The sequence below is a fragment of the Eutrema salsugineum genome, unplaced genomic scaffold (genome assembly GCF_000478725.1).
Source record: "Eutrema salsugineum unplaced genomic scaffold, Eutsalg1_0 scaffold_5, whole genome shotgun sequence".
Lineage (NCBI taxonomy): Eukaryota > Viridiplantae > Streptophyta > Magnoliopsida > Brassicales > Brassicaceae > Eutrema > Eutrema salsugineum.
In genome coordinates, this window is record NW_006256612.1 from 10,254,596 (window position 1) to 10,268,473 (window position 13,878).

The 13,878-nt window shown below is 35.9% G+C and overlaps 3 protein-coding genes across 4 annotated transcripts; 1 reads left to right on the forward strand and 2 right to left on the reverse strand.

The window, feature by feature from the left end:
• Window positions 1-335: 335 nt before the first annotated feature.
• Window positions 336-1,875, reverse strand: LOC18993359 (cytochrome b-c1 complex subunit 6). Its single transcript, XM_024152580.1, has 5 exons — window positions 1,685-1,875; window positions 1,496-1,524; window positions 909-993; window positions 695-784; window positions 336-608 (listed from the first exon to the last, which is right to left on the reverse strand). Coding segments are annotated over exons 2-5 (210 nt in total). The 5' UTR covers window positions 1,498-1,524; window positions 1,685-1,875; the 3' UTR covers window positions 336-575.
• Window positions 1,876-2,638: 763 nt separating this feature from the next.
• LOC18993360 (CDP-diacylglycerol--serine O-phosphatidyltransferase 1) lies at window positions 2,639-5,799 on the reverse strand. 2 transcript variants are annotated; one of them, XM_024152579.1, is made up of 14 exons: window positions 5,592-5,799; window positions 5,362-5,480; window positions 5,083-5,248; window positions 4,926-4,991; window positions 4,752-4,811; window positions 4,563-4,653; window positions 4,377-4,431; window positions 4,220-4,299; window positions 3,980-4,096; window positions 3,787-3,871; window positions 3,607-3,698; window positions 3,269-3,522; window positions 3,092-3,180; window positions 2,639-2,989 (listed from the first exon to the last, which is right to left on the reverse strand). In XM_024152579.1, exons 3-14 carry the CDS (start codon window positions 5,229-5,231, stop codon window positions 2,862-2,864), a joined length of 1,266 nt encoding a protein of 421 aa, XP_024008347.1. In that variant the 5' UTR covers window positions 5,232-5,248; window positions 5,362-5,480; window positions 5,592-5,799; the 3' UTR covers window positions 2,639-2,861. The 2 variants fall into 2 exon arrangements, with proteins under 2 accessions (XP_024008347.1, XP_006416943.1); XM_006416880.2 differs by lacking the exon at window positions 5,362-5,480 and having other exon boundaries at window positions 5,592-5,798.
• Window positions 5,800-9,963: 4,164 nt separating this feature from the next.
• On the forward strand, window positions 9,964-10,807 carry LOC18993361 (E3 ubiquitin-protein ligase RHA2A). The gene has a single exon (XM_006416881.2). It carries the CDS (start codon window positions 9,999-10,001, stop codon window positions 10,458-10,460), a length of 462 nt encoding a protein of 153 aa, XP_006416944.1. The 5' UTR covers window positions 9,964-9,998; the 3' UTR covers window positions 10,461-10,807.
• Window positions 10,808-13,878: the final 3,071 nt, after the last annotated feature.

Sequence of the window (13,878 nt, forward strand, 5' to 3'; positions counted from 1 at the left end):
AACGTAATTTGACTCAGTCTATTTGCAGGCCCAATGTGCCCTACATCCCACTCTCCCCCAAAAAATGTCCTTCAGAGTCGCGTTGAGATGTCATTTCACGCCAACACACACGTAGCATGGGGATATCTCTTGTAGCCGCCATAACACACGCCACATGGGGATTATCTCTTGTAGCCGCCATAACGGTTATCTTTAGAAGCCCAATATGTTTCAAAGGTTAGGCCTCAACTTTGGGGTGGCTTTAACTAATCTTAGTTCTCATCGTACGGTTAATACCGGAGGCCTGAAAATCTATCAAGCCTAATGATTTGTTCAGTGCATTGTGGAGGGAAGAATAAGGCACATACTTGTTATTAGGCATGCAATTACTCAAGAAGAACAATAACAACATCTGTAGCAAAAATATAATAACCGCAACTTGCGAGAGAGAAACAAAAACAAAACCGAGAAGCAGAGCCATTTGGCATTCAGGTTTGCAGTTAAATAAAAAGTTCCAAGATTCACTGCGTTTTATACATCCTTTCAAACCAAAAGAAGAAGAATCAAGACAACATAGCCTCCAGCTTCGCCTCTTTTCATTTCAGTTTTGCAAAAAGCTTGGGTGCAACCTGAAGATTCAAAAATCCAATTTCCTCTCAGTATCAAATAGTAAAAGGAAGATGTGAACAGCAAAGCATCTATCTCAACTACTTACACATTTGTCAATGCAATGCCAGTAGTCGAAATACTGCCCAGTGCAATGCTTGTGGCCAGAGTCATCACCTTGGATTCTCTTGACACACGCCTGAGAACAGCAACAAGACTTGTATTAGTCAAACAAAAGAGCTTCACACAAATGGCAGTGTCTCAATCTTACTAAACAACTCATAATCATATATTGTCAAAACATCAGTTTAGCGTCAGTTCACCTGATAACTGAGTAGTGGCTTCACACATTTTGGTTTGCACGATTCTTCAAGGTACTTCTTTGGATCAACAACTTCATCGTCTGCCCTGAAATAATCAAAAATGAAAGGAAAAAAAAAACCATCACATCATCCCCAGAGGATAAAAAATTAATCCCGTACGATGGTAAACAAGAATCGTCTTTTCGAGAATGGAAACGAAAATAATAGATGTTGATCACACTTTGACAGAAGATCATTCTTACAAGTTTCAGCTCTGGTTATTTGATGCAAAACCAAAATGGATCGAACCGATTATCTATGGAAAACGCTACTGAGCAAAAAACTAATCAAGGATAAACCACATCTCAATCCGCAAGCTAACCTTAACATATGGAAGAAGAAGATATGGGAAAATTAGTACTATTTGCAGGTAAACTATATCTAGATCATTATGTATTACACACTATAGAGCACAATACAATAAGGGCGATGATGATTCCGGTCTAATTGCCCATTTCTACACAATATGAGATCCAATCTACACAACATGATGTGGAGATTGATAATCAAAATAAAAGAATGTCATCGAGTTTAAGGAATATGCTTACATGGCGGAAAGTCAATCGGAAGCTGTAAACTGCAAGACAAAAGATGAGATTAATGTAAGAAAATAGAACCGATTGGTTTGCGGGACGATTACATCAAAACGAAGGAAGAAGATCTAAAAAATGGTGAAATCGAAAGTGGTGAAGAAGATCCACTGAATTCTTATTACAAAACAAAAGATTAGCCAATACCTGATAGAGAGATGAGATCGAGACCCGAACGAGGAACCCTACAGATGTTGTTTTGAGTCAGTCTTCAGAGTTCTCTAGATTCATTTTTCATTTGCCTTCTCGATGGGTCTCTGATGCAATTTGGGCCCAAGCTACGTAGAATCGTAAAAAGCCCAGAGCCCATTAAAGACTCGAGAAGCAGAGCATCCCACCCAAAGATTCCCTATAAATGATATTTTCTTTTATATTCTTAGTCATCTCCCATAGGTCATCTCTGACGACATCTTTTTGGCTTCTGAGGAAGTTGGGAATACAATATGATGTTGGAAGAGTGACGAAAGATGGTCAATATTGTCGTCTTAGATGCCAAATTCCCATTTTGCAAACATAAGAAAGATATAAACACATGTGAGATGTTGGGCGGCACGTCATACAATCTAATAATTTGACTGTCTTTTTCATTTATTTTCGTCGTAAGAAAAAATCATAACTTATATATGTTGATTGAATTATATGCTAATACAAAATATTAGGGAGAGAACTCCGTTGCAATTATATCAGACAGCCTACCACTGTTGGTCTCTAAATATGTAATGTACAAAGAATGTCGTTGTACCATGTTTATGTATATGATATAGGTATGTATATATAGGTACCTATATCACATACCCAAAAAAAAGAAGACAACAGCTTTGAATAGCATATTAAAATAGTACTAGTAATAGAGTTAATAGCAGTGAATAAGTGATGAAGTTAATGGCAGCAATATCTTCAATGATAATAGCATTGATGTCAGTAGAAGCACGATAGTGTTGTCAATGCCATGTAAAGATTGACAGAATGTTATTAACGTGCGTTATACACTAGTAAAATGTGTGAATGGTAACCAAATCAACATTAATGATTTTAATGTCATTAACATGTTTACCATTTCAAACCAACATGTTTGTCAGTTTGGGTGGGCAGAATAAAAGATGAAAGCAATTTTGTTGCATGAAAGAATTGATGAAAGCTCTGTAATGTAAATATCACACAACTAGCCCTAAAGAAAATTGCATTTACATTGTTCTTCTCCCTATTTACAAAAACCAAAACCTACAATGGCATTTGACTGTCTCACCTCTCTCTCTCTGTCTCTATGCTGCAACAATAAGGACCACTAACCAGAGTCTCATCTGCTGCAACAATAATGACGAGCTTAGCGTCTCTTTCTCTCGAGGGTCTTCTGGATCTTCCATGTCCAACCCAGCAAGAAGGCCACAAGTCCAAGTCCCACACTTCCCCAAAGTGTCACTACCCACAATGGCATTTCTGTTGGGTACAATCCTGTTTTTGTGGCACCCCACAACCAAGTTGATACACTATGTAACTATAATTTTTCTTGAATAATAATAACGTCAAGCAGAGCATATGTAAGCAACCACTTACCACTTCCAAACTTGATGCAGATGAGAAGTTCTACTATGCAAATCCCCAGTGACAGCCAACAGAATGATCCCACCTTTTTCACAGGTTTCCTGTGAACAACCAAATTTTTGCCAGTTATATATAAAACCCTATCTCAACTAACACAAACTAACATCACAGTGGCTAATAAGCTAATACCGGTCTTGGAGATATGAATTGTATTCCCGTGTTGTTGGTATCGCTATGAGCCACCACAGGATCAGCCTATAAAGAATCACTGGGTTTCGAGGAGGGATCCACAGGCTAAACTTGAGGAAGAATGTGTTCAGCTCCACTGTCAAGAAGACGATGCAAAGAGTGAGTACTTGAATAAAACGCCAAGGTCCCTGCAGCGGATGCCACTCATCTTTGTCCCAATGAGCTGGTGTGAACTGCCCCAGTGTCCTTTTCACCTGAAAAAAATATTCAAAATTCTCAGCAAGCGTACAACGGCTAGGACCATGTATATGCACTCTTGAGGTTGAACAAAACCTTACTTTGCCAATAATGTTAGGCTGGCGGCTAATGCCAACCCACTCGTATGTTTTTCCATCAAAGTAGCGTACTGTATACATTCCTGCCCAGATCCCTACCCCAATTAAAACATTATAAACTGTTATCCACGACATCTTGGAAACAAGACATATAGAATTACAAGGTGGGCTTAAGAATCATACCAAACCAGTTGCATATCAAGATATCAAGAACAATACTGTCCCACCAGCACTCGTTGAAATTGGGTAACATGTGCCGAAAAGTAAGCTGGAAAACATATATATACATAAGTTTTGGTGACACAGAGGAAGCCATAGCCTTACATGTATCAAACTGAAAACTGGAAAACATATGGGAACGAAGACAAAAACCAACCTCCAATAGCTCAAAACCAATTGAAAGCACCCACAGAAGTGGCTGATTCCGGATCAGAATTGCTTTTCCCCACCATCCAAAGATGTGAGCCAAGAAAAACTCGTCAAATACTGTGTCCTGGGAAATTTTAACCAAAAGCATAAGCCTTTAGATGATATGAAGGTTATGCGCAACGACATGAGAAGCAGATGCTGAGACAAATTTGTGAAATAAAGGGGAGTTGTAGAGAAGATACCATACATAAAGATTTTTAAACCTGTTTGTTGGGTGATCAGGCACATAAATACGGCAATCAGCACCGTATGATCTCTCAGGAAGCTCTGCAACAGAGCAAACTCAATAAGAATGCTCACTCATAAAAGAGTGAATAATTAGCAATCCACTCTGAAAATATTACCGATTCCAAGGTCAGGGTGAAGAAACTTCATGAACTGCCGGGCATCATCGCGTCTCTGGGAGGAAGAATTTTTCAACTATTATTAGAGTTTGCTCACTAAAAGCAAGAACTCAAAAGAGCTATAATCACAGGCATAGGCAGTGTTACTGTATAGGGGGGGATATACAGAGAGAGGAGAAAGTGAACCTGGAAGAGTAAAAAAGTAAGTGCAACTAAGTAAATGACGGCCATGCCATGAACTAAGCGCCAGATCGCAGGATGTGGCCTGATTAAAACCCTGAATAAAGCAAACAACTTGATTAAAGACACAGCAGCACCAGTAAGTATCGCCATTGACAATCTAGAAGAGAGCATTATAAAAGAGAAGCTGGTTACGTTGAAGGGGCCTGGAGCAAAGAGTAAGCAAGAAAAACTGCAATCATAGCCCATACTCCTCTAGTAAAGAAACATAGTAGAGTAGTGTCAATTGATGGATTCAGATGAAAAAGAAAAAGAGAAAACATACATAAATAATGGGATGTAGGCAAAAAGGGAAGGAGAAAAGAAAACCTTTTGACAGAAGTGACAAGATCATCAGATGTGGTGCTTTCGGGATCAAGAGCTCCACTTGCCCAACTAAGTCAGTTCAAAAAAAAAAAACAAATTGAGGATTACAAGAAATGGCACAGAGGGGGGGGAAGAAACGCAGGAGGGAAGATAGACTCACATGAGAAAACATGCGCCAATAAGGAGAAGAGAGATTGTGCGAGGCTTGTAAGCCCATGCAGTCCATGGATCAAGATCAGTCTCAACATCACCATTGACTCTCCCAAAATGTTCCTTCCTTCTCTCTTTCCTGTGCCCATTGGGTTCCATGGCTTACAAACCAGCTTCTGAAAAGAGTTCAAAACCAAAAAAAAAAAATGAAGGAACAAAAAAAAAAAAAATAAGAGAGTGAGAGATAATTTGAGTTGGAAATGAGATTAAGAAGGGCTTTAGGAGCAACCTCGAAAGAAGCAAAGGGAAATAATAAAAGGTGAAAAGAGAGAAGAGAAAAAGGGAGACAATGGAGTAGATACGGAGAGGAGGGTACAAGGTACAAGCAGAGACAGAGAAAGGGTCTGTCTTTGCAGAGGTAAAAGAATAAGGAGATTTGAGTAAAGTAAAAATAAGCGAAGGGGAAATAAAAAACGAAATGGTTTAGGAAAAGAAAGGAGAGTAGATTTGAGACGATACCTGAGGAGGAAGAAGAAGAAGAAGAAGAAGAACCCTAACACGGTAGAGAGAGAGAGAGATTGATGGATTGATTGGAATGGTAGAGAATCAGAGGGAGAAGTAGGAATCGGAGTAGGAAGCTCGACGATGATGATGAGGCTCGAAGAATAATAAGAAAGAGGAACGGTCAAAGTAGAGAGAGAGAGGAATAGATACGCTTCTGCTTCAGCTTCACGATCTGAAAACGACTCTGCTTTCCTTCCCCCCACGATTTCCCCTTTTTATTATTTTCCCCGAATTACCCCTTCTTCCTCTTCTTCTTGCTCGATTTTTTTTTAATTATCTGTTCTTTTGGATTATCACAGTAGAAGATATTACTGTTCACAAATTAATTTCCCATTTCCAACAAAAAAAACATATACTCCAAATATCTGTGTTAACATTGCATCACCAAATTCATCCACACGATATACATTGATGACAAAATAAAAATTGGTCTATTTGATAGATAACCGCATGCATTGTCATCATAATTGGCAAAAAAAGGTAAAAAATAGAAGGTGTTTTCTGGTGTGACTTGAAGTTTTAAACACTGTGTCATCAGATTAAATCAAACATACACAAAGTCCATGTTATTTCTTTCTATCTTAAAAACAAAAAATAATCATGCCCCATAGTGTAACTCAGACGATTTGTGGTTTGAGAGGAAAATAATCCAACATTTTATGGTTTTGGAATGATGTACAAATGCAATAACTCAGGTGATTGTGTAACTGCAACCAAATAAAACAAATAAAACACATAAGTTGCGAAATATATTAATACTCTTATTTAAGTAATTGATTTGACAGATATTCCCAAAAGTACAAAGGATATGCAGGGGATAATAACCCTAATTAGTATAAAATAATTTCTTATTTATTTTGGTGAATAACAAAAATTAAATAGAAAAGGGGGAAAGTCATAGTATGGAATTTAAGAGAGAACTAAGAAGTGAATGATATAGACATGTCTCTGTGTTTCCTTATTATTGCTGTCAAAAAAAAAAGAAGAGAGACATGTGTCTATGTGCTTGAAAATGATCACAATAACTCTAGCATAGTTTTATAAATGTACAAATGTGTAGAGATTGGAAAACCTAGTTAATTCATCAAGCTCTTGAGTAAGATCACTAAACTGCGAATAAAAATAAAAACACCAAGGAAAATTGGAAAAATTGAAATATGAATAGAAACAAAGATAAACAGCTCATTCCTATAAGAAGACCATGCAGATGGAGACACCACTTGTGGTCACTTTTTTTTTGGTTTAAATCACTTGTGGTCACTTGCACTACATATCCCTTCTCTCTCTATCTATCTCATTTATTTTTATCTTTTACCTTTTCATTAGTAATAATAACCAAATAATCTAATAGTGGGATCAGTAAACACAACAAAAAGAAGTTGTTAAAAAGATGGGGATTTTTTGGAATTAAAGCGAGGATGATTCACAGGTAAATAAATAGTAGCAGAAGAAAAGCGTGAGAGAGAGAGAGGGATAATAATGATTAGGGTCAAAGTATATGATGAGACAGAGGGATTAGGAATATCGATTTGATGATATTCGAAATCATTGAGGTAGTAATGATTGGCAGAAGAAAAATCATTACAGCTCTAACTATATATTATCACTACATTATATATCATATATCGATCGATAAACACCAATAATAGTGTGATAATGCTTTCGTAATAAAGTACATACACCTGTAAGAAGTATAATTATGACGAAACTGTAACTAATAAGCCTATCAATTAATTGTTTTTCACCACAAGAGTTATACTAGTAAACTTAGAAGAATTTAATCTCATGTAAACGAGGGAGAGAGAGGGAGAGAGAGAGAGAAGTGTGGTCTACATCTAGAAATGATGCGAGGAGGACAACCTCAAAATAGTCAGTCTCGAGTATAAGTGTTAGCATATGAAGACAAGTAGCAAGAGTGGTCCATTCTTGTTTCTGATCCGTCCGGGCGACTTTAATTATGGTTTCTATTTTATGCATATCTCTGATCCACCACATGCTCCTAATTGCTAATACGACCAACCCCTAGAGTTTGGACATTTTTTTTTCTTTTAAGATAATTAAAGATAGTTAAGTTTCAAAGGCTTCTGATCAGTCAAAGCTTAAAATGTAAGTAAGAGAACTGAAATCAAATGTTATACTCTCACAAAAGAAAAGCGTCGAACTGGATTTTGATTTGTAAATCCATCGGATTAATACAAGAGAAATGATCACGACCACCCAATCCCCAATAAATTGTCCTGCAATGCGACCAACAACAACACATCTTCTAACTTGCTGCTTTCAGCTCAGAACAACCACCAATTGCTTCTTGTTAGATCCAGGCATTACGTCCAACTCTCATCATGTGATGTGATCCCTTTTCATTCTCAATCAATTTGGTATTATAGCATTTTTAGAAACCTATTTTGGAAAGTATTATTTTGAATGATTTTCTTGGAAACTGTCATGTGATTTTTTTTTTTATTTACCCAAACGTTACTGGAAATCAAAACGATTGAAATATTTGTTTTTTTTTTTGGCTGAATTAGTAGACTGGATGTATTTACATGATGATAGATAAACATATGAACATGTGCGCATCCATACTATATTAAATAAACTCTGGAAAATGTTTTTCATTAATATTTTTTTCACTAGAGTTGTATAAAAAGAAAAACAAACTCTGGAAAATGTTATAAAAGAATTGAAAACAAAAAAAAAACTTTCATTTGTTGTCCCAAGGAAAATAATGATAAAAGTGATAACGAATTGGGCCTTAAGGACTGCAAACTGAAATGGTCAAGCCCATGACGTATAGAAAATAGGCCCAAAGCAGGGTTTAATAGAGATTGGTCTGATTGCTTCAACTATGCCTGCGACTACTTGCATTCTACACCAACACCACTACTATTAAAACTTGTGTGGTTTCCCTTTGGCCACATCATGCTTAAAATGAATGGCCTCTACGTTACCTGCCTCTTCTCCAAAGATGAAAAACGAGAGATACTCATTATAATACTTTATTATAAAATGTTTTGACACCACTCAATGCTCATCTAATTGGACTTGGTAATCACCGATTAATTAAGCCCTTGCTAATTATGATATACGAGACAATACATCCTTTTTGTCAATTCCTTTTAAGCCTTCCCTTTTTGGAGTTTCTCTTTATTTTAACCCCATATCATTTCGTTATCTATATCAATGGTATGGTTTTATTCGTTCACTAATTAATGTGTTAATCAACTTTATTAATCCCAACTTGCGTCCTTTTTAATCAGCCGGTGGATTCCCAGATCTTTTGGACGGCGTAAACAGACTTCTTTTCTCCCACTTTCCTTTTTAAAATATAAACCGAACTTATAATTATATCTATACTGCATAATTAATACTTTGACAGCGTCGTTTGTCACCACTAATGTTACTTATCCTTCACTCGTTTGTTAAAGTTTTCTTCATTATGATAATGTTTTTGCTTTGATTTTCATTAACTACATCAACTCATCAAGTGATGTTCTATTCGAACTAGAAGCGCACTTTTGATTTTCTAAGTACTTATCGCCTTTTACCTACGATTAACCTTTTATATTTTAAAAACATTTGATCTGCCATTTCACATAACTTTTAACTAATTTAATAGCTATTCAAAATAAACTAAAATAAAATATGCAAAAATAAATAAATTATTGTGTCTAGAGGTATTTTAGTCATAACTTTATGTTATAAATCTTACTTATGTTAACATATGTATACTTTTGTGGTCAAGATGTTAACTTTCTTTTTCTGATTTGATTTACGTTTTTTTTTTTTTGTTGAGAAAAGGCTTTTGATTTACGTATATTATGAAGCTTTTTTGTCTAAAATATTTCTCGTTTTAAAGATTGGAATATGTAAGGTAGATACCGTAGAATGGATATGATTATTGGGGGTCCAAAACGTATAAAATATGCAAGATGGTGAGACAACAAGTTAGCGAGGATCGTGCAAAATCTTCATCAGTTCAACAAACTGTTCTCAATAAAACAATGTCATTTTTAATAAGAAAGACTAGTAAGTTGGTCCCGTCCGGCTACACATATTAAAGATTTGGTATTTAATTGGATGATCATCAGAGTGGTAAAAAAATGATAAAATAAGTGTTCACAATAAGATGAAAAAATGAATATTTGGAAAATATATAAAAATGATAAAATTTCAATATACAACTAAAGCATTAAATTTGGTGCATTTGTTAATTTTGTTTTTTATGTGCAAACTTTAGAATTCCGACTGTCTAATTTCATTTAGTGATGAATAAAAACGGGGAAAATAAAGGAACAGTGTGACAGCTATATATATATTGAAAATAAAGAGAGAGAGAAGAAGAAGAAGAAGAAGAAGAAGATGGGGCTACAAGGTCAGCTCAGTGACGTCTCTTCCGATTCGATTCCTCTGATGCTCCTCTCTCTCCTCGCCGTATTTTACAACCGTCTCCGGTCTTTCCTCCTCCATCTCTGCGCTTCCAATTCTAATCTCCCCGTCGACGATGGCTCCATCATAGCGTCAGGACTGGCCAACATCATCGTGCTCGCCGATCAGCTGAACCTGAACCGGTTATTCTCGTACCGGTGCGGAGACGAAGGCGGTTCGGAATGCGTGGTGTGTCTGTCGAAGCTGAAGGAAGGAGAAGAGGTGAGGAAGCTGGAGTGTCGACACGTGTTCCACAAGCAGTGCTTAGAAGGATGGCTCCACCATCTCAATTTCATCTGTCCTCTCTGTAGATCTGCTTTGGTCGCCGATGGTTGCGTCTCCCGAACGCAGCGACGCGTCGGCACGGATTTGATCTCCTGCTTCTCTCTCCACTGATTTACCCGTGCGCTCGATAAAAGGAGATGATCGGATCGGAAGATTCTGATTTAACGGCGGTGATTCACCCATCTCCAATTGTTCTTTTTTTTTTTCTTTCCATATATCTATATATAAAAAGTAAGAAAAACAAAATAGAGAGAATTACGGTGGCTGGCTGGTTGATTTGACCACGCGCGCCCTTATATTTTCTCGGATTTTTGTGTTGTATTTGGTTTTTGAGGTGTCTCTCATCTGATGAGATTGGAGAGAACCTTTGTGTTTTCAACTTCATGTGTAAATTTGAATATACAAAGTTGTAACAGTTTGGATTTTGGTCTCCTTAATCTCATATACCATTACTCTTATGTACGTTTGGGTTATGACTTGTTCACAAACAAACAACAAACAAAAAAGGAAGTGGGGGATTTTGTAGTAATAGAGCCTGGAATGATTTAGGAGGATTTTTTGGGATTTTGGTAACAATACTTCTCATCCTCTGAAATTCGTATGTGTAAAATAAGGATGGACATTGGACAAAGTTGCTTCCATCCAGTTCTATATGACTCATTATGATTCTGCTTTCCTTAAAACTAGGGAAACTGTTCATTTTGTTTTTTGTTTTTATAGAATTTGAAAGAGTGAAGAGGCTTGTATTCCATTCTCACTTTGGAACGTTCCATCCCAAAATTCCGTTTGTATAAATACTAAAAACAATGGAATTTGAAAGAGTGGAAATGTTTAGTTTACTGTATTTTTGTGAACTTATGTGAGCTAAAAATTCGTGACGATATCAAACAAAATATGTGGGCTTAGAAGATTACATGCATCTCCGAGTACAAACTGTACAATCGAAGGAAAGGCCCGTTAACAGTATGATGAGCCTTCTAACACTACAGAATTGTATCGATCTTCTTCTTTTCTTTTCATTTTTTCAACATCTAATTGTATTAAGTCAACCATCGTCTAAAGAAGAAAAATCTATAACATAGATTTGATTTACTTACCAACTTAAAACGTCGTTTAAGTGTTGTTTTAGTTGGGAGAAGAGGAGACATATATAAATCATTTTAATTCCTGTATAATCCATAATCCATAATCCATTTTCTTTTCAACTCATAATCCATATTGATATTAGCGCTGCTACAGTCTTTTATTTATTCGAAACGTAAACTTTGTCATATAGTTGATACCATCACTACAAGGACACTCCTCATTACATAGTAAGAGTAAGCAATATAATCGTAGATTAAAAACACACGCAGACACACACACAGAACACTAATTAAGAGTAAGAGATATAAGAAGAATGATTTTTTTCGGGTTAAGGAAAAAAAATCGGACCAGTAACCTTCGATTCCCCAGCAGCAAGCAATGCAATAATCTCGCTCTCCCCAGACTTACTTTTCTATGAAAGAGCGTAAACTATTGCAAAGCTCATCTTTCTCCAAACCATCCACAAATGTTATCATCATTGTTTCATATATAAAACACCTTCCATCATCTTTCTCTGACCGTCGTCTTCTTCGTTGGACACCATATCTGACTTTGGGAAGTAAGGACTTGGCTGTATCTATATGTTTAAGAAGAAGCAGAAGAAGATTGATATAATTATAGGCAATGTGCAAAAGGATGGAATGATGAGTGGGTCTTATATAAAGGGTCAAGGAGGTTATGTCCCTCCTCCTTTATATATATATATATATATATATATATTTTTTTTTTTTAAAAAAGGTAATATGATTGTGTGTACACTATTAGCAATGATATACGAGTGATTGACACACAATTTGGGGTCAGGTTTGGAGTTTAGAATGGCGTTGAGGGCCAAAAGTGAAATTATATTAAACTAAACTTTGGGAATGTGAAACGAGTTCTAAATTATTTTGATCTCCGAGCCTCTTGGGTATGTTTTCCCTAAAACCCTTTTTACAATTTTGAGAGGAAGCATGGTTGTTGGAATAAATATAGACTTTAGATAGTGAGAATGTTAATTAGTGAAATACTTATAAGAAAGGGATGCATAGAAAGGCTCGTAGATGTGAGATAGTGGAATAGTCTTGGCCTTGAGTGTAGTGCAGCTTCCTTCTTTTCCTCAGTCTCTTCACTATATCTCTTTCTCTCTTTTTATTTCCTTCATAGTTCATTCATACATATATAAAGCTGGTATATTTATTTTATCAGTGTTTGTATATATTAATTCGGACATAGGTGAATTGTAGCTCGACGGTGTTGATCAGTGTTATAACATTTAGTTACTCACGATTTTTAGATTTTAAAAACGCAATTTTGCAATTTTCTTTCATTCATAGTTTTTGTTTATTTTTTATGATTTTGAAAAAAACCTTGGTATATATGTGTGATTCTCGCATCACCGTTCACATGTTATAATATAAATACAAAATATAAGAAGATTTACCAAACTACAAGAATTAGTTTAGTAGCATCTCATGATTGTTTATCGAAAATTTGTTTACTTCTATCATTGCACATCATTTGACATACTACTAATTGCATACGAAGTTTTTCTTAATTTATGTTAAATTTTGTTACAAAGAAAGTAGCAATTTTTGCATATAGAAACAAAACAAAATGCGGAGAGCAATGAATATAGATTTGGATGTTAGGTTATAAGCAGACAAATAAATGGGCCTTCCTCATTTGGTCATCATGTCACCGTACGTTCTCTCTATACTTGACATACACATACGTGTGTTTTTGTGTGCTATTTTTAATACGCATTCATCGCCCAATGCACATATATCCATCTTCCAAATCCCAACCAATCTTTTTTTTTGGACAAAGAAATATCCCAACCAATCTTAATTCCACCAATTCGTAGTCTTTGTAGCCTCTCTGCCTATAATCACATTAACATTTCTGAAAAACAGTTAAAGATAATTTTCCATCAAACAAAAAAACGATACAAGAAACCAAAACAAAAGAGAAGACGTGCATATGGTGTAGTCAGAGGTGGGTCTCAATTTCATCGTGTCGTTAACTTTTTTTCAAATTTTTGTCAAACATCTTTACTCTTTACTCTTTAGTGACTAAAGAGACAAAAAGGAAACACCTTTACATCTATTTACGTTGACCCTCAACTCTAACGTAATATTCCCATTTTACACCGTAAGTGGGACCACTTTCACGGCCTCCGCTCAATCTTAGCCGTCCACACACCGCACTACTCAGATTAGACTGTATTACATCATCACAACGCCACTCTCTGCGTCATTCAGTTGTCTTCCTTTTTTTAATACGTAGATCATTTTTTTTCTGTGTCTCTCTATTAACTTGTTACTTTAAAAGATCTAAATAATGATCAATGTCATATGAGCATATATACAACGCAAATCACTATCTTTTCCTATTACTCGTGTGTGTAAGGGAAGTCAAAGGGTTGCTTTAAGCCCTAATCATACAGAAAGATATTACACTT

What these genes read in the sequence shown, in the direction of transcription:
- LOC18993361 (XM_006416881.2), top strand. Translation starts at nt 9,999, where the DNA reads ATGGGGCTACAAGGTCAGCTCAGTGACGTCTCTTCCGATTCGATTCCT.
- LOC18993360 (XM_024152579.1), bottom strand. Translation starts at nt 5,231, where the DNA reads ATGGAACCCAATGGGCACAGGAAAGAGAGAAGGAAGGAACATTTTGGG. An exon ending in TTACTTTTTTACTCTTCCAG is followed by an intron (nt 4,432 to 4,562) that starts GTTCACTTTCTC and finishes TCTTCCTCCCAG; the next exon opens with AGACGCGATGATGCCCGGCA. An exon ending in CTGCATCAAGTTTGGAAGTG is followed by an intron (nt 2,990 to 3,091) that starts GTAAGTGGTTGC and finishes CCACAAAAACAG; the next exon opens with GATTGTACCCAACAGAAATG.
- LOC18993359 (XM_024152580.1), bottom strand. An exon ending in AGCCACTACTCAGTTATCAG is followed by an intron (nt 785 to 908) that starts GTGAACTGACGC and finishes TGCTGTTCTCAG; the next exon opens with GCGTGTGTCAAGAGAATCCA. An exon ending in GGCATTGCATTGACAAATGT is followed by an intron (nt 609 to 694) that starts GTAAGTAGTTGA and finishes TTGAATCTTCAG; the next exon opens with GTTGCACCCAAGCTTTTTGC.